Source organism: Myodes glareolus, chromosome 24 (assembly GCF_982192425.1).
Source record: "Myodes glareolus chromosome 24, mMyoGla1.1, whole genome shotgun sequence".
Lineage (NCBI taxonomy): Eukaryota > Metazoa > Chordata > Mammalia > Rodentia > Cricetidae > Myodes > Myodes glareolus.
In genome coordinates, this window is record NC_142049.1 from 7215021 (window position 1) to 7240553 (window position 25533).

General features: G+C 37.0%; 1 protein-coding gene across 13 annotated transcripts in view; it reads left to right on the forward strand.

Annotated features, from left to right (window-relative positions):
• Picalm (phosphatidylinositol binding clathrin assembly protein) overlaps positions 1-25533 on the forward strand; it is an 89551-nt gene that overhangs the window by 37258 nt on the left and 26760 nt on the right. For all 13 annotated transcript variants that reach the window (XM_087901218.1, XM_087901216.1, XM_087901219.1 and 10 more), the window contains exons 3-12: positions 3568-3643; positions 7396-7498; positions 11661-11754; positions 13092-13203; positions 14816-14922; positions 16961-17002; positions 18595-18680; positions 20598-20721; positions 20972-21108; positions 21613-21716. In XM_087901218.1, coding sequence (XP_087757344.1) covers positions 3568-3643; positions 7396-7498; positions 11661-11754; positions 13092-13203; positions 14816-14922; positions 16961-17002; positions 18595-18680; positions 20598-20721; positions 20972-21108; positions 21613-21716 — 985 coding nt within the window. The remainder of the gene's footprint in view (positions 1-3567; positions 3644-7395; positions 7499-11660; positions 11755-13091; positions 13204-14815; positions 14923-16960; positions 17003-18594; positions 18681-20597; positions 20722-20971; positions 21109-21612; positions 21717-25533) is intronic.

The window sequence follows — 25533 nt, forward strand, 5'->3', positions numbered from 1 at the left end:
ATCTGAGGTATAAGGGTATGTAAAATATGAACAGGGTCTGTAGAATGGCTTAGTGGGTAAAGGCACTCGCTACCAAGGTTGGCACCTGAACTGTATCCCTAGGTCTCACATTTTAGGAGGAGAGAATGACTGCACAAAGTTGTCTTCTTACCCCTACAAGGGTTGGGTTGTGGTATGAGTATACGGATACATACAAACAAAGTATCAAAAAATGTAAAAAAAAAAAAATCAGGTATATAAATCTATTTGCTGAGAATAAATAAGAAATATATTTTAAAACAATTTTATATAAACTATCCTTTATTAAAAACTAAGTTTGCATATTGGGGTAAACATGCTTTTTAATATTTACGTAAAGAATAGGGCTAGTAAGGTAGCTCAGCAGGTGAAAGTTTCAAGCTTGACAGTCTGAGTCCGTCCATGTTATGCACATGGTGGATGGAGGGACCCTGCCCTGCAAACCGTCCTCCAGCTTCCAACGTGTGTACTGTGCATTCTCACCCACCTCCCACCCCACCCCCACTCTATCATGAACACACAACAAATAAGGAAGAGAAATTGTTCAAAAATAACTCAAGTCTTGGGTAGATATTTGATATTGCAGGATATAGAAAATCTTCCGAGTTTTTTTATAGTTGATTGATGATTTTAGAATCATCAGTGTTGAGAAAGCCACTTCTTATTATACATTTTACAGAATGACAGAAGTATGCTTAGGGATGTCTCTGAAATTGTTATAAGTTTTTTCCTAATCTTGAGCCAGTTTTTAAAAATCATTTGAAAATTATATACATTTCTGTTTGTGTGCATGTGCACAAACATATACCACCACGCCTGTGGAGGTCAAAGAGCAATTTCAGAGAATAATTTGTCTTTCTTTCATTGTAGTCTCTGAGGATTGAACTTGGGTTATTTGGCTTGAAAGCAAACACCTTTACTTGATGGGGTCATTTCAGTGGCCTTTAATGACTTTTGTTTGTTTAGTGAAAACTCAAATTAACAACTCAAACAAAAATGTTTTAAATTAAACTTTGTAACACAGTGCCATCTAAAGATGTACTTGTGTGAGATAAACTGAGGAATGACAGAAAATATTGAAGTTTCTTTTTCATAACTATCATGATTGTATAAAAGCAGGAAACTTTGTTGTATAGGTAAAGTCACTGAAGTTCATGGTACATGGTGGTCTCATCTGAGTTGTGATACTCAGGCAGCATTATTAGTTGGTGTCTTGTTGTGATGGCATGCATAGAGCAGAGGGTGAGTGTTATGTGTACATAGCCAAGTGAGTGCTTCCAGAAACACTGAATTTTATGATTTTGATTTTAAATTAATTTTGGTTCTTGCCCATTCAGAACTTTAACTGCTGTCGGAGTTTTTACAACTCTCACATGCAGTTTTACAGTTCAAGAAAGATGCATTATAGCATGATAGTGTTGGTAACTAAAATTTGTAAAGGTTCCAAAAAAGGAAGTGCAGTGTTTTTAAGCATTTTATTATGAAAAATTTTAAACATGCTGAATTAGAGAGGGTAGTGTATTAAATGTTAACCTGTCAACCAGCTTCAACATTATCAATATTTTGGCGTTTTTGAAATGATACTTTTCGGATGGTGCATTCTGAACTACCCAGATGAGAACCTATGACGCCTTGCCATTTATCAGATTGGTGGCATGATGCTTGAGTCATTGGCTTGCCTATAGAGACATAAATCAAAACTTGATTAAAGCCATGGGATTTATTATTTCTAAAGCCTTGCATGAAATATCTTGATAGACTAAAAATACATGTTACTAGAGTATGAAGGAAAGAAAAATTGTTATGAAAGCCTGTAAAAATCACATGGTGATATCATTTTTTTAATATTTCTAAAACAGGCTGTTTCAAGATAAGGATGAAACATAAATCTAATTTATAAGTTACTTTTCAAAATACTTGTCAATTTGGGTGCTGTCATATGAAGGTCAAATAGGGTGACAAAGTAGTTGTTAGTAGGCTACTACATTTTTAAAACAGTGGGGAGGGGAAAGGGTACCCTAAGAAGTGGAGTGAGAGGCATTTCCTTCTGTGTGTCTGGAGTTGTATTGAAAGGCCAGTTACAGAAATATACTATGGTCACTTTGGAGAACATTTTGAGGGTTTTTTGAAAATATGTACTTTTAAATAGATTCCGACTAAATGGTCCAGCCTGAAATATACCCTGACAATGATTCACATGTGGATACCAAATACAAAGGTGAAAGTGCATTGTTGTTTTTAGGGAGGACTATCTCTAAATGAATAGATATGAGATTGTTGGAATACTAGGCGATTTATAGTAGATGTAGTAGTGGATCGTTTTGTTGAGTTGTATGTATGTATTTTTGTGAATTTTTAAAAGTTTTGTTTGTTCATTTGAGACAGTCTTGCTGCGCATTTCTGACTTGCCTAAGACTCACTTTTAGCCTAAGCTATCCTTGAACTGTGCTGATGTCCTGACCATTGGAATTACAAGTTTGTACCACCATACCTGACTGACTTTTCTGTTGTAGCCAGGATTTGTCTCAGATCCATCAGCCTATTTCCTTAGGCTCAGGAGTCTGAGGAGTGCAGTTCATATAGCTGTAAATCTCATAGTACAAATTTGCATCAATGTTTGCATGGAGAAATTGTCAGAAACTATGCCTACTTCAACAGTGTAGTCACTTTTAATGAGGGAAGGAGGAAATGAGATTATAGAGCTGTGTTTTCAATGGAGTCTGCGATGTTGTGATTGTATCATAAACTCTGAAGTGAGTATTTTAATGTGTTTAACCTTGTCAGTAGATAAGAAGTAACCTTTAACATTCTCTTGTATGTTTAAGAATACTTTCTTTTTTAAAAAAGAAAATCACAAAAATTGGGGCAACCAAAAATCTAGATAGTGGAGCTGGAGAGGTAGCACAGTTAGTAAAGTATTTATTGTGCAATGCTGGGGGCCTGAGTTTGGATCCCCAGAAACCAGTGCTTAAGATGAAACTGTGTGAAATAACTTCTAAGGCTCTGCCATCAGAGAGAGAAAGAGAGAGAGAGAGAGAGAGAGAGAGAGAATAATAAACATAGTTAGGAGGACTGGTGAGGCAGTTCAGTACATTTGCCTACCAAGTGTAAGGATCTAATTTTGTTCTCTAGAACTTGTATTTTGGAGGATGGAACTGACCCCCAAAAGTTGTCCTCTGACCTCCATATATGTACTTTGGCATGTCATACAAAAGCAGAATAAATAAATGAGTTAAAGTACAGATATGATCTGGTTATACTTATCTGTGTACTACTATGCTATAGTAAAGACAGAATTATTGATTGTAGTTTATCAGTGCTTAATTCATTAAATTATTTTGACTTTAGTATTGTAGTTGTGGTCATTAGATGGTTGGTAATAAATGTACTAATGAAAATTATGTTTTTATGTTTGGTAACTAATGAGAGTGAGGATGGGAAATTGAAATAAGCTCACTGAATATATTGACCATCACTTTCCTTCTACTTGCAAATTCAAAGTTTGTCAGATGGCAGCACTATAATTTTTTATAATTGTTTGTTTTCCAGCGTTTCATTCAGTATTTGGCTTCAAGAAACACATTGTTTAACTTAAGCAATTTTTTGGATAAAAGTGGATTGCAAGGTAAAGACTTTTTTTGTTTTCTATAAACTCAAGAGTAACCCCATATAGTGATTATTGCAGCATTAATTATATTAACTTATTGATGCTTCAGATCACATTTGAGTGAATGTCTTCTAATTTGGAATTAGGGTTGTTGTCATAGTTAACACTTGAGTCTCTGAGAGGCAGCGCAGGGGAGTCGCAAACATGGGCTCTGGAGCCGCACTGCCTGCCTGTGCTTTAGCACTTGGAATACATGGACTCGACCAAGTTTTCTTTACCTCTGTGTTGTTGTCCATAAAGTTACAAATAAGGATAGTCACTGCTTAGTAAACCTGGTTAATAACTAACCCTAAAGTGCTTAAAATAATGCCAGGCACACTAACCAGTTACCTTCAATGTTACTGCTGCTTTTTGGATTTTTTTTATCACAAGAAATATGGTTGACATTGTACATTGTAGGGACAAAATTGAATATAGTGTTATTGACATTGATAGCATGCTTGTTCCTTTTTTATTTAACTTTAAGATGGTTTTCATTGTATATATTTAAATATTTGGTACACTGCTATGTAACAGCACTTTTACACAGGTGCAGAGTGTGAGTTGAACACTCCACCTGATGCCTCCTGTACTTCTCTAACAGTTCCCTTTGCTTCTCTTTGAGTCTGGTCACTTTAAATTGCCTTGTTTATCTCTGTCCATTCTGTCTTAATGGGGTCTGTTGTCTAGAACTGGATATTCATAGTATAGACTGACAGAGCTGGGAAGGCCGCATAAAGGATTGCTAACCTATTTGGGAATATTAACAGTGAGTTTCAGTCTGGGAAATATGATCTTCGGAGAATGAGACCTGTTTAGGGCTTTGAGAAGTGGAAGAGATTTCTTTATCTAAGTACACTAGTATAGATGGTAAGAAATATTTAAGACTGATAGGAAAAATGAGTATGCGTGACACATTGGAGAACATGTGTAGTGGTAAACAGCCCTCAAGAAGCTATTCAAACCAAAACCAAACAGAAGACTTTGGGCTTAAATTTTATGATGTGGTAGGGAACTAGAAAAGGATTTTTGTAGGGGAGAAGAAAGTATATTATAAGGAAACAGCCGAAAGTCAAGCTGGATCAGAGTATACTGAATTTTTTTTTTAAGCCATTGAGACTGTTCTAGGCATTGCTCCATCCTAGTATCAAGTTAATGAGAGCCTAGACTATGGTTCTTACTGTGCAAAATGAGAAGAATTTTAGTGTATTTAGTTTGATGCTTGTTTCCTTTTGCTAAATGGAGTATGGCTTAGCATGGATGGAAAGAAATATTGCTTAAAATGAATATGCTTCCAGTAATTCTGGAATATAAGTTAAGTACATAGTACCCAGTGGTAGCAGAATTTCATTAGTATTATTTAATTTTAAAAGAGAGTTATTTATGTTATATGTATATGCACACACATGTGGGTTCCCTCGGAAGCCGAAAGAAGACAGGGCATCAGATCCCACAGAAGTGGAGTTGGAGGTGATGTGAGTGCTGCCCTCTGGGCTTCTGCAAGAGTAGCCAGGGCTCCTAACCTCTGAGCCATTTCTTCAGCCCCTCATTCAATTTGCTTTAATAAGAGGGACATGGGGGACTCAGCAATGCCCCCATTTTGTAATATTAAAAATATTTTTAAAAATAAAAAAGATAGAACAGACTGATGGTGTAGTAAAATGGGGTACCCGTTTCACGGAACATAGAAACTGCTTGTTTGCTGACTCTCCATTTTTTTTGTTGCTTTGGTTTTTGCTTTTGTGTTTTTTTGTTTTTTTTTTTTTTTTTGAGACAGAGTCTCAGTAGCTCAGGCTGACATAGACTTCTTGGAAGTTCTTTGCTTCAACCTCTCAAGTGCTGGGATTATAGACATAGCCCACCATATCCAGCTTTTCTTGGAGATCTCTTTATTGATGTTTCTTAGCTATTATTTAACTTTTACTTTTAAGTCTGTAGGGGAAAAAAAGCTGCAGTGACTATAGAGTCTATACATACATCCTGTTGGTTTTTGTCTCATTAGTTACTAATTTTCATTTCCTTGAGATGAAAATTAAATAAATTTATTTCATTTTACTATTTCTAACTTGTATTTTTATTTTATTGTGTGGGTGTTTTACCTGCATGTATGTCTTTCTGCCACATGTTTGCAGTGCCTGCAGAGGCTGGAAAAGGGCATTGGATCCCTTGAATCTGGAATTATAGATGATTGTCAGCTGTTGTGTGGGTACTGGGAGTTGAACTTTGGTTCTCTGGAAGAGCAACTGGACCTCTTAACCGTATAGCCTTCTCTCAAGGTCCAGAAATTATGTAAAGTTAGTGGTAAAGATTTTTAGACTTTTATTCCTTTTATGGAGAAGTAAATTAGTTGTTTATATTCTTGTTGAGATGGCCCAGTAGGTAAGAGTGCTTGTTGCCAAACCTGATCCCCAGATCCACGTGGTGGAAAGAACAGAATTCTGCAAGTTGTCTTTTGGCCTCCATATGCATGCAGTGACCAGGAAGGCACATGCACGCATGCACACACACACACACTTATATATATTTTAAAAACTTATATTCTAGCTAGGTGGTTCGAGCATCCACCTTTAATTCCAGCACTTGAGAGGCAGACTCTTTTCATTTGAGGACAGCCTGATCTACAGAGTGAGTTACAGGACAGCCAGGGCTACACAGAGAAATCCTGTTTTGATAAACCAAAACAAACAAATATATATTCTATAAAGATTTTAGCAATAAGATCAGTTGAGGTTTGAAGAACAAGAAGTATTTTCCCTCTCAAGGTAAGGAAGAATAATAAAAGGTAAGGGGATGGAACGAAACAGCATGGACAAAAAACCCAAGATGTCTTATAAAGTACATTATTAGCAGGTCTGAGCTCAGTGGCAGCAGTGATTCCATTTTTCTTCCTTGTCTGCTTTGTTCTGACTTTTTAGTAAGCAATCACTAAACACTTGCAGATTGGTAGGGGTCTCATCGAGATCAAATCATATATGTGTGTGGTTATTATTGTCTTTTGTAAAGCAGAGATCAAGTCAAATTAAATCTGAACAAGCAGAGTTAAAAGAAACTGACCTATTTTTCATTGAGGAGCAAAAATTTATAGACCTTTGACTTAGACAGTTGCTAAAATACAAGGTTTCTGGTATCTTAAAAAATATACTGATAAAGCTTTATGTTCCTGATTATGATGAAGCAGTGTTAGAGTGATTTATATGAATTAGCAAGGTTTTTATGAAAATATTCATAAAACTGGTTGTGCCTTCATTATACATCTAACTGTCCTTTTTATTGGACAGTGCTTCTCATACTTCTTACATGGTTGGTACATGTATGTTACACTTTTCCTAAATAATACACAGCTAAAGATTTCACAAGTATAAAAACAGAATCTTCATTTGATTTGAAGGATGGAATTATGGTTCTGCTGGGTGTTAAAGGTGTTAAGTTTGAGTTCTGAGGTTCTTAAATTGTGAAAGACTACATTTTTCTAACTTGTGAAAAGTAAAGAATAGGCATGTGGGCAAATGAAACAAAATAGACGTATTTTTAGTGAAATTGTAAAGGAAAAGTTTTTAAATCTTTATATGATACACCTGAGTCTAAAAATTCTAAAGAATTTAGTATGAAACTTAGTATTACTTAATTTGCATCACTGAATATAGTTAGGATAACGTATTTGTGCTGTTGAATAATAAAGCTGTTTTAGTAAACTTTAGATTTTAATCATTCACGAAAACTTTGTTTTGCAGGCTATGATATGTCTACATTTATTAGGCGGTATAGTAGGTATCTAAATGAAAAGGCAGTTTCATACAGACAAGTTGCATTCGATTTCACAAAAGTGAAAAGAGGGTGAGTTATGTTTTTATCTCTAATTCAAATATCAAATACTATAAAACAGGAATTATACAATGTGAATTACAGAACTTTGCCCAGTTTTATAGCTAAACTTTATTTTTCTTTGGAGGAATGCTATATACTTTTTGTAGTAGGATTTTTTAAAGTTCTATTTATATTTATAACAACTTTATTGAGTTACAGTTCTCATGATTAAAAATTCATTCTTTTAAATTTTATAATCAATTTTAGTATGTTTACAAGATTATGTGCCATAACCCTACTGTGTGATTTTATTTCTTGTAGTTTCTTTCCCCACACCACCCCTGTTCCCCACCCACTCATTGATTATGTTCAGTTTTCTGGCTACCTTGTCATTCCATGGGAATTTTAGGATTAGTATGTCAGTTTTGGTAGAAAAAAAAACAGTCAAGAATTTTAATTAGTTCTATTGGTTAGAGATAGGCCTCATGTTTCCCTGGCTGGTTTTGAATTCTCAAGAAATCTGTATGCTTCTGCCTCCTGTGTCCTGCCTGGCCTTGCTTGCAGCCAGGCTTTTAGAAGTAGGGGGTCACTAAATGTCTCGATCTGTTTGGGCATTCTCACCACTTGTAGCAGGTTTAGTTTCTTATAAACATTAGGTATCTTTCTGTTTGTTCTTTCCTTTACCATTTGTAGCTGGTTGTGATAGCATATGCCTGTAGTCTTGTGATGGGGGGGGGTGATCACCAGTTTTCTTTACTCTTGCCCTCTAACCCTATCCCTAACCCGCATTGGGGGTGACTGGAGGAAGGAGAAATAACGTTGTCATAGTACAAGGATTTAGATGGATGCAGCAGATACCATTTGCATTGTATGACTGTTCCAATGGTCTTAAATGTTCCAAAGGTGCATAACTCAACTGCTCATCAGTTCTTGATCCTTAGGTATGAAAAAGTGGTGAAGAGCACCCTGGCTGCTGTGCTCTCAGGGCAGCTCATGACAAAACTCCCTGATGGGCTGGGATTGCTTGTTGGCGATCACCTGTATTGCTCAGCTCTGCGCCTTATACCAAAATCTAGGCAAAACTAGGACGAAGGCTAAGGGTCCTTGTGTCACAGGAAAACCCGGGGTTTACTTTTGTAGCACTCATTTTAAGGGCCTAGGGCTGAGGACTGCAGGCCCCGCCACTGGGAACAAACTGCTACAAGTCACTTGGAGGTAGATAGCTTTGGGAGTGACTGCAACTCTCAGGCCAGGGCCTACCGTGTCCACTTACATCCCCCCCCCAAATTATCATATGTGCATGGTGGGGTGGGAGCCGTGTATGCCATGGCACATATGTGGAGGTCAGAAGACAGATTTATGAAATTGGGTCTCTTTCCACCCTTATATGTGTGCTGGGGATTGAATTTTTATGTTCTAAGACAACATGCGTGTAAAAGTTGAGTTTAATTTTTCTGCATTCTGAGTACTGATCATCTAAGCATAAGAACTATGACATGAATCATGTGACCAGTACTTTGATGTCTAGTAGTATCTTATATATAGGCAGCTTTTTCCCTTAGGCTGTATCATGGGAGCTCAGGAAAGAGCCACTGTAGATTTTTTTAATGTATTTATTCATTTTACATCCTAAAGAAGTTTCTCCTCCCCTTTCTCCTCTCATCTCCCCTGTCCCTCCCCCAATCGACTCCTCCTCAGTTTCTGTTCAGAAAGAGGCATCAACAGAGCATGGCTTAACAAATTGATATAGGACTACGCTCCCCCTTTTGTATTAAGGCTGGCCAAGACAACCCAGTATGAGGACTAGTTCCAAGAACCAGCCAAAGCGTTAGGGACAACCCCTGCTTCCACATCTATGAGTCCCATAAATAGACCAAGCCACACAATTGTCACACATGTGCAGAGGGCCTCCATTGTTCTCATGCAGGCTCTCTGGTTGTCAGTTTAGTCTCTGAGCCCCTAAGAGGCCAGGTTAGTTGTTTCTGTGGGTTCCCTTGTGATGTCCTTGACCAACCCTGGCTGGTTCAGTTCTTCCTCCCTGTCTTCAGCAGGTTTCCTGAGTTCAGCCCAATGCTTGACTATGGATCTCTGCATCTGTTTCCATCAGTTGATGGATTAAGACTCTTGTGACACCTAGGGTAGTCACCAATCTGAAAGTATTGTGAAGTATCCGTAGTCATCATTATGTTGACTTTTGCTTTTGCTTTTTTTCCCTCCATATGTAGGCATATTTAAGATATTTAAATGGTGAAATCATTAAACCAGTTTGAGTCAAGGAGAGGTGGATTATTTTTACCAAACTAACCGGTGCAGTTTTTTATGTTACATATTTAGACACGTCGTAGAAGATTGTAATAAAAAGTTCTTAGAAGTCTGATTTCTTACTCCCTGCACCCTGTTCAATAAACTGTTTTCCATGTGACTGTTCCTGAATGAGATGTTTTGAGAGTTAATGAGCTGAGAGTTTCAGGTGGTAGCTAAGACACAGAAGTAGAGGGAAGTTTGAAGATACTTTGGAGTTCTCTAAATAATTAGACTATAAGGATTGGTGGAAATCTTTCCTACCTTTGTAAAGTTGATAATCATGAATTTATGTGTCTGCCAGCTTGGCCAGTGGTGTGATTAAAAAAAAAACAACTGGTGAGTTTATTATGCATGCTAGGCTATCATGCCATCGACTGCATCCCATATGTGGCTGCATCCCATACTAGTCACGTATGGATAGTAATAAATTATTTTGTTCATCCAAGGTCATGAATTTGCTGAGTGACTGACTGCAAGGAAGAAAGGTTCAAGAAAATGAAGTATTAGCAAGAGAATGTTTGCAGAAGTGCTGTTTGGTCAGAGTAGTTGTGAGGTTCAAGTTAGTGTCATAGAACGCAGTATCAGTTGAGTCCTTTCCGTTTGGAAGCCAGGGGTTGGGATAATGTGAGTACTGCAGGCTGCTGTAAAAGAGACTTTGAGATAAAGGAGTTGTATTGGTTGTTCATTTAGATGTTAAACCAAGAAGTTTGAGACAAAATTTAAGGTATCTGTGATGGAGAAATGTTCAGAAAGTTAAAAAATGACGTCAACAAGAAGGGAATAAATGAAAAGTTATGGTTTCTGGGAAGAGTGTGTGATAGTTATGAAAATAAGAACAACCTACAAACAGGAATTGTGTTCTCTCAGATTCCAGCAACTGCTATCAACCAGTGTGGTACCTAAGAGAAAACAATGTCGAACATTTGATAGATACATTAGTGAAATTAGCCAGGGTGAAACTGATCAACAGCTGGCTAAGGCAGTCCAGTGTTTGTTTCATTAAACTCTTGCATTTTGTAACTTGTTGACGCTATTCTTAGTAAGGCTTTGATTGGAGTGACTTGATTAAAAAATACTTTTGTAGAATTCATTTCTTTGTAATTTTCTTTGAAAAGACTTTGATGTTTGACTCGTAAACAATGCTCCTTCCTTCCCTGGTATTGGGGATTCTCTTTAGGAGCTGGCACGTGCTAGGCAAGCACTCTACTGCTGAGTTACATGGTCAGAATCCCATTTCTGTAATTTCACTTATTCTCACTGTTGTGTGAATACTGTTACACACATGTGCTCTGGTGTGTGTGGAGATCAGAAGACAGCTATTAGGAGTTGGTCCTGGGCCTACACCTGAGTGTCTAGGGTTGGAACTCGGGTCCTGAGACTTAGAGATGTGCTTTAAACTCACTTCACCAGCTGCCAGATGCCGGAAGTTTAAAGTTCTTCTTCTGCAACAAATTGCCCCGGAGGTTGTGATACTCCTGTCCTGTCTATTTATGAACTGAGATTACAAACCTGGCTATGCATCAGTTAAATAGAATCAACTCACAACTCTGTAATACTTAACTGTTTAGTGGGTTCTGGCAGTGGTTTTCTTTTGCTTTCATTAGACCAGGAAAGGGGTTTGGATCACACTATGTGTGCTTGTGAGCTGCTGTGTGGGTGCTCAGACCAATCTGTCACTTAACTACTGAGCCAGCTCTCTGTGTATGTATGCTGCTAGCACTAGTTTCCAGCTGTTGGTTTTACATTTCTTTTCATAGAATCCTTACTTGAGATGTAGAGTTCAATAATAACTTAAGAATATATGATATTTCATCACAGTTTTGTTATTTAAATAGAGAGCCAAATGGGAGATTTAATAGTGAATTATTTTGGTTTATTTTCTTAATAGGGCTGATGGAGTTATGAGAACAATGAACACAGAAAAACTCTTAAAAACTGTACCAATTATCCAAAACCAAATGGATGCACTTCTCGATTTTAATGTAAGTTGATATTCTTTTGTAATTCAAAATTACTAAAGATTAGATAATCATAACTAGTTAGATAGTCATAACTTTATCCCCAGCTCTTCATAATTTTTTACTTTGTTGTAATAATGTTTGGCTAGTGGTCAGGGCTTTCTTTGGTGCTAGAATTTTAGTTTATACAGACTAAAACAAGTGATGGGTAAGTGCTTTATTAAAATTCTTTACAGGAACTTTAGATTTTAAAAACGTAAGATTTCTCTTGTGCACAGCCTTTTCAATATTTCCCTTTTGTTTGGTAGTACTTAAAGCATGACAACTACTTAGAAATAAAAGGAGATTCATATTTCATTTATGATAGATTGCTGTGACGTGCATAGTGACTGGCATTGAATTCCCTATAAGGTTTTGGGGTTTTTTAAAATTTGTTTTTCTAGACAGGGTTCCCTGTAAGTTTTAAATGATGTTATTTGGGTAGTGAGTGTTGACTAAACTATATGTTCAGCAAACTACTCATGTGTTTGTTTCATGGACTAGAAAGTGTCACACTATAATAACTAACTAGTGGCTTGGGAATGATTTTACCATAGTTTTCATTTTTATATAGTTGAAAAGATTTTGTTTTGTAACATTTGAAAATTTTATGAAATTAAAATGTTAGTGTTCACACTAGCACTAGTGACTCATTGGCAGACTCTTGATTGGTTTGCATATTGCTTTTGCTGGTTCTGTCTAGTGCTGGGTTAGCTACAGAAGAGAAAGTGATTCCCAGAGCCTCCAATCTTTCCTTTCATAGAAGGGCAGAAAAGCCCTTGCTGTTCAGAGAGCAGTAGTTTGGTTTCTATAGAGACTCAGGAGGCCCAGCCATGTCTGTGTCACTTAACACACAGTTTGGTCTATCTATGAAATTACCTACTTGTTTTAGCGTCTGTGTTGTATTTTATTGAATAGAAAATGTTACTTGCTCTTCTCATAGGTTCTTAGTGCACGCTTTGTAAACCTCTAGCATTATAATAAAGTTATATGAGAGGCTTGAGATGTAGGTGAGTGATTTCAAGAGTTGAGGTAACTGGCCTTTCATTCCAAGTCAGTTCTAAACCACAACGAATGTGCAGAAGTTGCTGTTTGTTTGCTTTATTTTTTTACTTAGAGTTTTACAATATTTGCCTATAATTCTGATTTCTCACAAGTATGTGTTGGAAAACTTACGTGTAATGTATATCCTAGGCAAAATACACTCTTTTTCTAATAAGCTGACGTGTTTTAATTTATTGTCTTACTAGTAGTGAGGAATCATTTTGTTAGTGTCATTTAAAATATGAGATAAGCTGATCTTATTTTCCATTTTCCCCTAGGTTAATAGTAATGAACTCACAAATGGGGTAATAAATGCTGCCTTCATGCTCCTGTTCAAAGATGCCATTAGACTTTTTGCAGCATATAATGAAGGAATCATTAATTTATTGGGTAAATACTGCGATATCTTAGATAACTTTGTGAACTAGTAATACTGTAGTTGCTTACACTGTTGTGAAGTCCATTGTGATACATGTCAAATATGTATTTGGAGAAAAGGTTTATTCCTGCACATAAGCATTTACATGTATAGCCACACTATACACAAGTGGATAAATTCTCATTTTTATAACCAGAATATTCAGCTATCAGTTAAACTTTTTTATATAATTGTAATTTTTTGGACTGTTTCGTTTATTTTTAGAAATATTTAAATCTGTAAAGTTAGTTAGGCATGATAGTACATTTTATGTTATGTATACTTAAATGAAAAAGCCTCTTATTTCTTTGTTTCAGAAAAAGTATATTGCCTTAATATTTATTCTACAGTGAACCTTGTAAAACTAGTATGTGTGTGTATATTTTCTCCTAAATTTGAGACACATGCATGTATACTGGGGATTAGTTCCAGGGTTTCTTGGATGTTAATAAATTATGTTTTATCTCTGAGTTATATCCCTAGTCCCTAAACTTAAATTTGAAATTAATAATTATTTTTAAGCCAGGCAACATTTTTTTGGTTACTTTTTACTTTGGGGTATTTTAGGAATTTATGATGTTAATTTTGCATAGAAAGGTACCTTTTAAATGTTTAATTTTTATTAATGGTTACTTTAGTTTCCATTAATATAAAAATCCATTAATAACACAGTTATTAAAACCATATACTATTATTAATTATAATTACTATTATATCATTAACAATGCATTAGTAATTATTAATATCCATTAATCTCTATGTGTGTGCAACACCTGTGTGTTCAGGTGCTTGTGGAGGCCAGATGGATTCCCTTGAGCTCATAGCTGTGAGCCGGTTGACATGGGTGCCAGGGACAGAATTGTGTTAAGAGACAGCAAATGCTTTTAACCTGAGCTACTTCTCCAGTCCCTCTTTTATTTTTTAAATTGAGGTTTTAATGGAGTAGTCAAGGAATGGCAAAAAGTGCCAAGGTATTAAGTATCAGAAACCAGGTATTTTTATTTTGCTTTTGTATGCTCCCAACCCTTAGAAAGTTTATTGAAATGTGGTTTCCATAGACTAGGACAACATTAATATAAGGAGGTGTAATTTAATCCAAGAGGACAGGTAAATTATACTTACTTTTTCATACAAAGCTGTGGAAGTCATAGTTATCGACTTCATGATTGGTAAATGTGAAGCTCTGTATTGCTGTGTACAGATTAAATTTAAGGGAGCTTTTGAAGTGACATTGGGTGAAGTTGCCGTCCTAGAATGTTAGTACTGGCATGTTAATAGTAAAGTATTCAGAAATATATTTTAGTGTTTTAAATGGAATAACATGTGTTTACACATAAATATCTCATCGCAGTCCCATGAACAAATAGTCATTTGAGTACACTCCAGCCAGTTATCAATTGCTGCTGTCCTAACCCTCCTAGTGCAGTGCTTCTAACTTGCTGACGTGTTCAAGGTAATCTGGCACTAAGTTTGTTGTAGGGTAAGTCCTTTGAGAGTATTAGGATCTTTCTGGAGACACAGCCTAATCTTTTTCCTTTTTAAGTAAACTATAACTAAGAGTATTTTTGTTACTTCTTTGGGCAGAAAAATATTTTGATATGAAGAAGAACCAGTGCAAAGAAGGTCTTGACATCTATAAGAAGTTCCTGACTAGAATGACAAGAATCTCAGAGTTTCTGAAGGTTGCAGAGGTAAACTGTCTTGAAAGGCCTTATACTTTTGTTTCTATGTATGGATTTTGAAGAAATCATCATCCAAGTGAAAGAAATACTTAAATATTCTTGTATATTCTATCTATATCTAGTAGTAGTAATATGTACTGTTGAATTCTGTTGAACAATATTGATGTGGCATAATATTGAATAATGCACATGCTGTATATTTAATTTATGTGGGATCTTGAAAACTAATCTACTTCTACGTTGTATACATCTCTACAAAATACGTACACTGGTGGCAGTGATGTCTGTGTTTACAAGTATTCATTTATTTTTGAAGGCTTACTGTGTTAAGGTGGTAGAAAAGGCCCAGTGTCTGACTAAGTTCTTTTTCCTCCAGACAAGCTTGCAAATGAGTCACATAATTCAGTGTCTTTGTACTCCTACATAAGTGAATTTTGAATACTTAATTACTGAGTATGAAAAGGTTATATGATAATCTAATTTTATAACTCTCTCAATAATTATTATGAAGTTGACACAGGAGGCAGTTCTAATGTTTACAGGCATCCTGTTTTATGCTAGCAGAGACAACTCAAAGATTTCCCCCTTTTTATCCTCTTATCCATCATTGCCAGAAATGCCCCTTCTTTAGAATATTTTGACAACTTATATTAATTACCAAGCTAGTGGCTCTAGGCACTATTACCCTTGTGATATTTTATTCTTTCCTTTTTTTTTTTTCTTCCAAAAGCCAGGGTTTCTTTGTGTAGCCCTGGCTCTCTTGGAACTCTCTCTGTAGAGCAGGCTGACCTCAAACTCACAGAGATCCACCTGCCTCTGCTTCCCTCATGCTGGAATTAAAGATGTGTGCTACCACCACCGCCTGGCATGATATTCTTTAGCAAATGAGGTGACCTTTTTTTTTATGATGCCTGTACACACTTGCTTTGATTTAGACAGGTCTTTCAGGAAGAACTCTTGACCTCTGCCACTAGTCTCTTGCACCAGCTGCATATTAAACTGTGAAGAGGCAGGGTTTATGCTATGATTCCAGTAAAGTTTGCAAGTCAGTTTTAGTTTGTTGACTTCCCTTTCTGGTCTCTTGCATTTTTTGTTTTGGTAGTTACGGTTACTGCCATACATTTAAAGCCCTTCCTTATCTCCAGGTTGCATGTTTGACATAGGTGGACTGCATTATCTGTACATGTGATCTAAGATGAAAGATTCTGTTGCACAGTGTTGTTATGAGACTGTCTTTGGGTTTGCAGTGTTGTTAGGAGACTTCAGTTCTTAAAGTAAGGACAACAGTAATCTCTTGGAATGCATTCCAAGGGAACAGTTGTCCAAGTCTGAGTGATGAGCTATTAATATCTAAACAGGATTGGATTAGATTTTCTACTGATTTTATTCTGAAACTCTTGAAAGTTGAGAAAAAGAGGAGGAGTATTAGAAAATAAGACATAGTCAGGGGAGAAATACAGGTTTCTAATTTGATTCCTAACTAAATAGGAAGGAAGGTTTTTTGTTTTGTTTTGTTTTGTTGCAGTTGTTTATGCTGATAATTATCTAATGCCTGAACACCTTGAAAAATTCAGCGAGGTTTTGTGGAGAGAGTTGCGTCCTGGTTAAATATCACTTGACATTCATGAGAAATCTGAATACCACAATAAACAGACTTTTAAAAACTGTATTTTGTTTATGTGTGTAGGCACTTGAGTGCCATGACATTTGTGTTGAGGTCAGAGGACATCTCGTGGAAGTCAGTTCTTCTGCCATGTGATTCCAGGGATGACTCAGGCTGTCAAGCTTTGCAGCAACTACCTCTCTGCTTAGCCATCTCACTGGCTCCCAGATAATAGGTTCTGAAAGTGTTTTCTATGGTGACTGTTATGAAAAAAAAAAATTCATTTAAGGCAAGTTGGTGTCTTTAGGTGTGCTTCTTTTTTATGTCCCAGGGAGTCGTTGATAGTCATTCTCATTTCTCCCAATGCTTCTGTGAGGCATGTTGAGGAGGTGATGTTCATATTGCTATAATTCCACATGTTAAATACAGCATTTTTTCTTGCAGCAAGTTGGAATTGACAGAGGAGATATTCCAGATCTGTCCCAGGTGAGTAGATTGTTAAAGCATCAATCCACTGTCATGTGCTCTGCAGTACCAAGAGAAGGACTCATTTCTCTTAAGAGGGGTGTGGTTTTTCCTTACAGCTTTTTAACATTTTACTGTATTTCTGGAGAGTTCTTTAACCTTATGATACATGCAATGAATGATGAACTCATTTCTTACTATGGTGGGCCTGTCTGTCCACAGCCGCACAGTGGAAAAGCCCACCTGAGCGTGGGTAATAGGTGACCCGTGAGAACTGCGCCTGTGGCCTTTCCTAGCCCGCTTGCAGGCAGGTTCACTTAGAGACTCTTTCCCGAGCAGACAGTCACTAGTCATCTAGCCCAAGGGAGGGGCCTTGTGGATCTTCTCACATTCAGGAGTCTTGTAGGCTTCCCTTCTCCCTTCAGGAGGGAATTATTTAGTTTTTAAGATATACATACACAATTTCAAAATATACACAGACTTTTACATTCTAGATTCTACATACGGCAGAAAACAGTTTTTGTCTTTTCTGAGTCTGGCTTCTTTAACATGGTGGTTTGGCTTCCATCCATTTTTCTGACGCTGTTAAGATGTCATTTCACCACAGTGAATAAAAATTCACTATGTATTTCCACTACATTTTTATTTACCCATTCATGCATTGATGAGCAGCATCTAGTCTGATGCCGTATCATTGTTACTGCGAGCCGTTAAGAATGTTCAAGTATCTCTGGTGTGTTGGTTTAGAACCCTTGGAATAAATGACCAGGAGTTTGCCAGCTGGGTCATTTGCTATTTTTACTTTTCTTTTTAAGATTTTTTTTTGTTTTATTCATGTGTCTATGTGAGTGTATGCCATGTGTTTGTAGGTACCCAGGGAGGCCAGAAAAGGGCATTGAATCCCCTGGAATTGAGGTTAAAGTTGATTGTAAGCCATCCTGCATGAGTGCTGGGAAGCAAACTTCAGGTCCTCTGGAAAGAGCAGCAAGTGCTTTTAATTGCTGAGCCTTATCCGTCCCCCGCCCCCACCCCACCCAGTGTGTGTGTGTAGGGGGGTTGTGTGTGTAATTTTATGTGTGTAGCATTTGTAACTGCAGGCAAACATGCCAACACACATGTGTGGAAGTAAGGACTACATTTGGAAGTCTGTTCTCATATTTTCACTGTGTGAGTCCAGAAGTTGAGCTATGGTTGTCAGGCTTGGCAGCAAGTGCCTTTACCCACTGCTGAAGAATCATCTTGTCAGCCCTGGAACTCATTCTTTTATGTGCATATTAAAATAAGTATGTGCTTCTTTCTCAATACTGTTTTTTCTAAAATTTTACATATATTATTTCAAAATCTTGGGTTCTTACACAATTCTTAGGTTTCATGCTTATCTTTTGTTCTTACAGTTTTGGTGATGCTTATTAGTAATTTCAAGTAGTTTATGTTCCAGTATTAATAATGACAGCAACAATAAAAGATTATAATTTATTTTGGGGAGCTAAAAATGCCACCAATAATTAGTACATGCGGTATATATTTGTTTTTGTTCTCATGTTAGATGACATTTGATTTAATTTGTAAAATGTTGTAATAGTTATGAATTCCTAATATTTGTATAATTTCAGGCTCCCAGCAGTCTTCTTGATGCTTTAGAACAACATTTAGCTTCTTTGGAAGGGAAGAAAATCAAAGATTCCACAGCTGCAAGCAGGTACGTTGTTTTTTTTTTTTTGAAGGGTAAAAATGAGTCTATTTATTTATTTATTTTGTGAAAGAATAGATGGAACCAGCTCAAGTTCCTCATTGTATGGTTTTTCTATCCTGACTTAGTTATCTAGAAGATGATGTTTAATTGGAGGACTCCCTGGGGGTTAGTGTACTTATTTCCTACTGTCAGGGAGTGTTGACATATTTGAAGGTGATGACAGTGAGGCTTTGTGATTTCAGTATTAAAACTCACCATAAATATCATACTTTTTTTTTTGATCAAAATCAAAAGATAATTTTGTATAAATTTTGCTCAACCCCTATATTATCCCCCTTGTAGATGCAGTAGTAATACCAGGATTCAGGCCTGGGAGGTCTGACATCTTATTTCATTTTTTATAAATTTGATGGGTTGAATTGATTGTTGTCAAGTTCTATTTTAATCAAGTCAAGTCTTGAGCTAATTTCCCAGTATACCTTGCAAATTAAAAATAATAAAAATTATCTCATAATGATCCACTAATAGAATTTTTTAGTCAGGTGTAGTAATTGCTTAAATAATTATCTTGTTTTCTTATGAAGATTTTACCTTTTTATTTAAAAGAATATATAAAATATATAGTGATACTTTTTCTTTGGTTCCTTTTGGTTTTTAGTTTATATTTTGCGGATTTCTCCCCTTTTATTTTAGTAATAAAATTTAAGCAGTGTTAGGTACAGTGGCTCTTACCTATAATCCCAGAACTTGAAAAGCTAAGACAGGAGGAAGGCAAGTGTGAGTTTAGCTTGATCTCTGTAGTTGAGTAAGGTCAGCCTGAAATGCTCCTCCTCTTCTATGCTTCATCAGCCCCCCAATTCCAAAAAGGGAAAAATCCACTAGTGATTTTTAAAATAATATTTTGTGCAAGATTTTGATTTTATAGTAGGTTTTTAGAAGTACTATAATCATCAAGATATTAGAAACCAGTTGGTTATAGGAAAGAAATAAAAAAAAATACTCACGTGGTTTAGGTATACCAATTTCTCTCAGATAATTATCGTGACATCATTGGCTTATTTTTGTCACAATTATGCGACTCATCCATTGCCTTCTCATTAGCTCATGTACGATACTGACTTTACATCAATTAGATTAGCTTTTGCCACCGTATGGTTTTACAATAGCAATTAGTAGTGTGTGCGTTGTGGGATAAGGAGGAGTAATTGAGGCCAGGTGTAGTTCTTTATCCTAGAATTTAATGTTAGTTCTTGGTATCTAGTATGAATAGATCTTTACGAAGGGGAAAGGAGATGGCTAGTGAGAGGTAATGAATATGTATGTATAATAGGTTTGAAAAGAAAATTCTGGCAGTTAGAAAGTTAGCAAGCACAGAAAGGAGGTGCCACACAGACTCATGACTGAATTGAACTCAGTATTCCTTCCCAAGGAACCTGACAGCCCCCTGACATTGAGTCACTTTTGGGAGTGCTGTTGTGGGAAACACGCCTGGACGTGCTGACTTCCTCTGGTGCTCCAGCTCTGCTTCCCTTGTGTAGAGCTGTCGAAAGCCTGGGTGTTGACTGGGATAGGAGCTGTCTCGGGGGCACTGAACCGCCCGCCGTCGTTGCTATCTGCTATCTTTCTGTGAGGACTCTTAGGAATGTGAAGTCTCTTTCCTATTGCTTTCTTGTCTTTAGAGAGGCAATGTGTTCCTGTGTTGTAAATTTTTTCTTGAGTTGGACACTTAACTCTAGAAGCTTTGAATTTGCCAGTCAGTCAACAGTGTTAATATGGTTGGAATTTTCTATGTTGCTGGTTAGAAGATTCCACCCGAAGTACTAGCTTTAAGTCTACAAACTTGTTATTTTAGTTTGTCAAAAGCAGGGCCACTTTATTTTATGTTCTAGATATGAATTGTTTACTTTTATTCTCTTACCCCAGGGCTACAACACTTTCCAATGCAGTCTCTTCTTTGGCAAGCACTGGCCTATCTCTGACCAAAGTGGATGAAAGGGAAAAGCAGGCAGCACTAGAGGAAGAACAGGCTCGTTTAAAAGCACTAAAGGTGAGTACGGGCTTTCTCTTCTGAAGAACAAGTAGAGGGGATCGTTATGTAAACTTCTAGCCAGACTTAAGTTTTTAATTGTGTAGCAGTCCTGCAGGCTGAAACTCAGTTTCATTTTTGGTCACATAGAATGCTTGGTGAAAAGTCAGGAGTCCCTGCAGCTGTTAGAGCAGAATTAGGATTTCTTCTCCCCCGAGTCTGTACCAGCAGGTTTAGTTCTAGGTTCCTTACTAAGTCCCTTTCTCAACAGGAGCAGCGTCTAAAAGAACTTGCGAAGAAACCGCACACCTCTCTAACAACTGCAGCCTCTCCGGTGTCCACCTCAGCAGGGGGCGTGATGACTGCACCAGCCATCGACATGTTTTCTACCCCTAGTTCTTCTAACAGGTACAGCGGGGACAAAGGCTGTCTCTCTCTGATAGTCTAAGTGTCTTCAAATGCATGCTTTACAGATGCTGTGAGTTTGCTTTATGATATTGTAACCACAAATGGATACCAAAGGTGTAATAGCTGTGCAGTGGTATATTACCAATATAAAGTGACATGGGTATAATTATATGTTTAGGAAATGGAATGTGGCTAAATTACTAATGTTTAATTGGAATATGCTACAAGGGAATGGTTGTTTTCTTAGGAAAGTCATCGAGTCTTTCCAGAAAAGGCATTGTTACTCAAATTCAATAGAAACTTAAGATATCGTATCGTGTTTTTCTGGACCTCTGTATAATGTTAAATGGGAGTGTGCAACTGTTACCTTTCTAGAATTATTGTTCTTCTGAGGTTTGCATTGAAGCTTTTCACTTTTAATTTTTTTGGGGGTGGAGTACAGGAGATAACTAATTTAGTAGAGTTCATGTAGAAATAAAACTACTTTCTACAATATTTTCCTAGCACATCTAAGCTGCCAAATGACCTGCTTGACCTGCAGCAGCCGACCTTTCATCCATCTGTTCATGCCATGTCAGCCGCTCCTCAAGTAGCAAGTACATGGGGAGGTAAGCTTCCATTCTGTGTAAATGCTGTGTAGGCATCTGCCCTCTCCATTAAGTAGCAGAGGTTTTGATTGTACTTGGTACGTGGGAACTTGAGAAATACTAAAATGGCAGTAGACTAATTTTTGTCTCCTAAAGAAAGTTTATTATGTGTGAAGTATTAGAATTAATAGCTAATTATGAAATAAGGTTTGGGGAGGATGAAGTAAAATATAAGAGGAATGACCACTTTTTAAAGTATAAGATCAGCGCTTCATTGTGAATTTTAAATATATAGTAATTACTGCTTTTGGTGTAGAAAAACATTTCCTGGTGGGTAAAATCCTTACTTTTGTGTATCTAGATGATAAAGTTTTAATAAAACTCAGATTGTGTTATCAACCAGCGAAGTATGTTGTAACCAGATATCTCATCATAATTCTCGTCCTTTCTAATTAATTATATTTAATTTAATTTAATTAATTAATTGTGTTTCAAATGTCGCTTTAACTTAGACTTGTAAGATAATAATAGCAGTGTTTGCTGCCCTTGAGTGGGTCTTTAGTTCCATCATCTTGTAGCAAAGTGATGACTATGTGTGTCTCACAGCTCAGTGAGGTGCCTACTTTGCAGGTCATCTCTGTGGGATGGTCTTGGTGCGTGTGCATGTGTGCATATTATTATATAATTATTGGAAAGGAAAAAGATATTTTTTAGAAAGACTGATGCTAAGTAGAAAATTATAAAATATTAAAGTTTGTATTGGCTTTCACATAAAATTTGGAGTTACTAAATTTTACAGCATGTAATATTTTCATATTTAATCATTTCAATTAAAAATACAGTTTCTATGCTTCTTTTTATCCATTCTTACTTTCCCTCCAATGCCTGCCCCCCCCCTTTTTGTGGTGTCGAACTGAATATTGAATCCAGGATTTGCCCACACTAGACAGATGATTTGGCATTGAACTATATCAACAGCCCTAAGACACTGTTTTATACATTATACTCTAAGCTCTGTGAAGGCTAGGGTTATCTACCATTAACTAAGAGAGCATTGGTGGTGTGGTGGTGGTTTGGGGGCAGTGGCGTGTGTACCATGTGCCCATGTGGAGGTGGTGGTGGTTTGGGGGCAGTGGCATGTGTACCATGTGCCCATGTGGAGGTGGGAGAACAACGTGGTGTAGGTAGTCATCTCCATCCACCGTGCTCCAGCTCACGTCCCGTCTCTGAGCCTTGGTATTCTCACACTGTAGCCCAGGCTGCTCTCAATCTCTCTGCCTCAGCCTCCAAGTGTTAAGATAGTAGGGATGAAACCACCACACCCAGCCCTAGAGTACCTCTTGTTATATATAGATATAAATAAATTAGTGTAAGAAGTACTCTGTTGAATAAAGGGACGTTTTCTCTTCAGTGTATGTAGGTTGTAGAAAATTTGGTTTTAGACTAGTTTTGCGTAAGCATTAAGGTTAGTTTAATTTAGCAAAATCTTGAGATTTGAGAGTAATTTCTAAAGAAGGTAATTTAATAAGTATGTTAGAATTATTTTAGAATTAAACTAGACAGCAAATTAAAGGTTAAGAACCGAGTTTCTTGGTGCTGGGGAAATAGCTCGGTGATTAAGAATGCATGCTGTTCTTGTAGAGGACCTAGTTCGATTCCCAGCACCATGTTGGGCAGATTGGGCAGACCACAACTTGTGTGGAGGTCTGATAGCTCTAGCCTCCTTATACACTCCCATGCACATACCCAGTCACAGGCATAAACACATTAAAATCTTAACTAAAATGAAAATAGAGTAGAAGGTGTTCTAACAGGCCATGAAATTGATACATTTTTGTATTTATTTTCTATTTAATCTCACTTGTACTTTTTGGGGCTTGGGTTAGGGTGGGGGGAGGTCTCTATTTTGTCCTGGCTGTCCTGGAATAAAGTAGACCAGGCTGGTCTCAAGCTCATAGGTACCTCCTGTCTCCGCCACCCTCTAATTCTGTGCTAAAGGCATGCGTCATCACTAGCTCTCAGGTGCTTTTTAAAATATTAGAGTTTGGACTGGAGAGATGGGTCGGAGTTAAAACCGCTTGCTATTCTACTAGGGTTCATATGTCATCTCAAAAATGCCTGTAGCTCCATTTCCAGAAATCTGATAGCCTTTTCTGGCCTCTACTGGCACCAGGCATGCACATAGATACTTATATGCAGCTAGAACACTCATACATATAAAATAGAAAATAAGCGTAGTTTTTTAAATGTTAGCATTATTAGCAAGACCATTAAGTAATTTTAACTTCTTCACTTTATTTTTAATGTTTTGATAGTTAATTAGCCTTTTTGTTCTACCATTTTTTTTAGGCAGTGTTTCTTCTGTGTAACTTTGGAGCCTGTTCTGGAACTTCTGTAGACCAGGTTGGCCTCGAATTTACAGAGATCCGCCTGCCTCTGCCTCCCCAGTGCTGGGATTAAAGGAGTGTGCCTTTACCTTCTGGCTCATTTTTTTCTTTTTTTTCTTTCTTCTTCTTTTTTTTTTTTAATAGTTACTCATTCCCTATAAGTTCTGCTTCCATGAGTGGCCAAGACCAGGGAAAAAGAGAGAATAGACTAGCTGGTGCAGGAAGGGGACATTATCATAACATTCCATTTATTTCCACATAGACCTAAAGAGATAAGCACAGAGTCTCTCTTACAGCGAGATGTTAATTTTCTCTTAATTTTATTTTAAAGTTATATGTAGTAAGGAGGTTGCTTGTTTGGTTCCCGGCCGCCTGGCTAGCTTAGACCCAAAATAATTACACCAAAACTGTATTAATTACATCACTGCTTGGCCTATTAGCTCTAACTTCTTACTGACTAACTCTTACATATTAATTTAACCTATTTCTATTAATCTGTGTATTGCTGCGTGGCAGTGGCTTACCGGCAAAGTTTCGGAATGTCTGACTCTGGCGGTGGATCCATGGCGTCTCTCTAACTCTCCCATGCTATAGGCCAAGGCAGTTTCTTTATCCATTAACCAATAAAAGTAACCCATAGACAGAAGGACCTTCCACACCAATTATATTTGCTCATTGAGACTGATCTGTGTGTGTGCATGAGTGCCGAAGGCAGATGGTAACTTCTGGGAGTCAGTTTTCTCTTCCATCATGTAGATCCCAGGGAACAGTCTCAGGCTGACAGTCCTGACGGCGAGTGCCTTCATGTGCTGAGCCATCTTGCCAGCCCTTCTGTATTTTAAATAAAGAAGCTGGAAAGTTGTTTTTCTAAACAGACTCAAATTATAGGTTAGTATATATTCAACATTGCAAAGTAATAGAGAACTATCAAATTCCTTTTGAGTATATCATGTACAGTAACTTGAACAATGACAGGTAAATTTGAAATGTTGAACTCATGAAGCAGATAGAATGTTAACTAGGGAAAATGGTTTGAGTGAGCTCAGTCTGCAATAATTGTTTCCTAATACTCTATATAAATGTATTATATTTAACCATGTCTTTTGTTTCTGTTTTAAAATATTTTGCTTTGTTTGCAAATAATTTGCCTCACATTTTAGCATTTAGCTTGTTGTATATGAGTAACAAAGACTTTAAAAATATAAATCAAGTGGTGGGTGGTGGTGGCATACACCTTTAATCCTAGCTCTAGAGAGGCAGAAGTAGGTGAATCTCTGTGGTTCGAGGCCAGCTTAGTCTACGTAAAGAGTTTCCATCTCAAAACAAACAAATCAAACATAGTAGAACAGGAGGAGTAGAAATTGCAGTTACTTTTCCAAACTTACATCTGAGGAAAGGAATGCAGTCTTTACTGTGAGCCCTTTAATGCACACAGGATTAAATCCCCACTT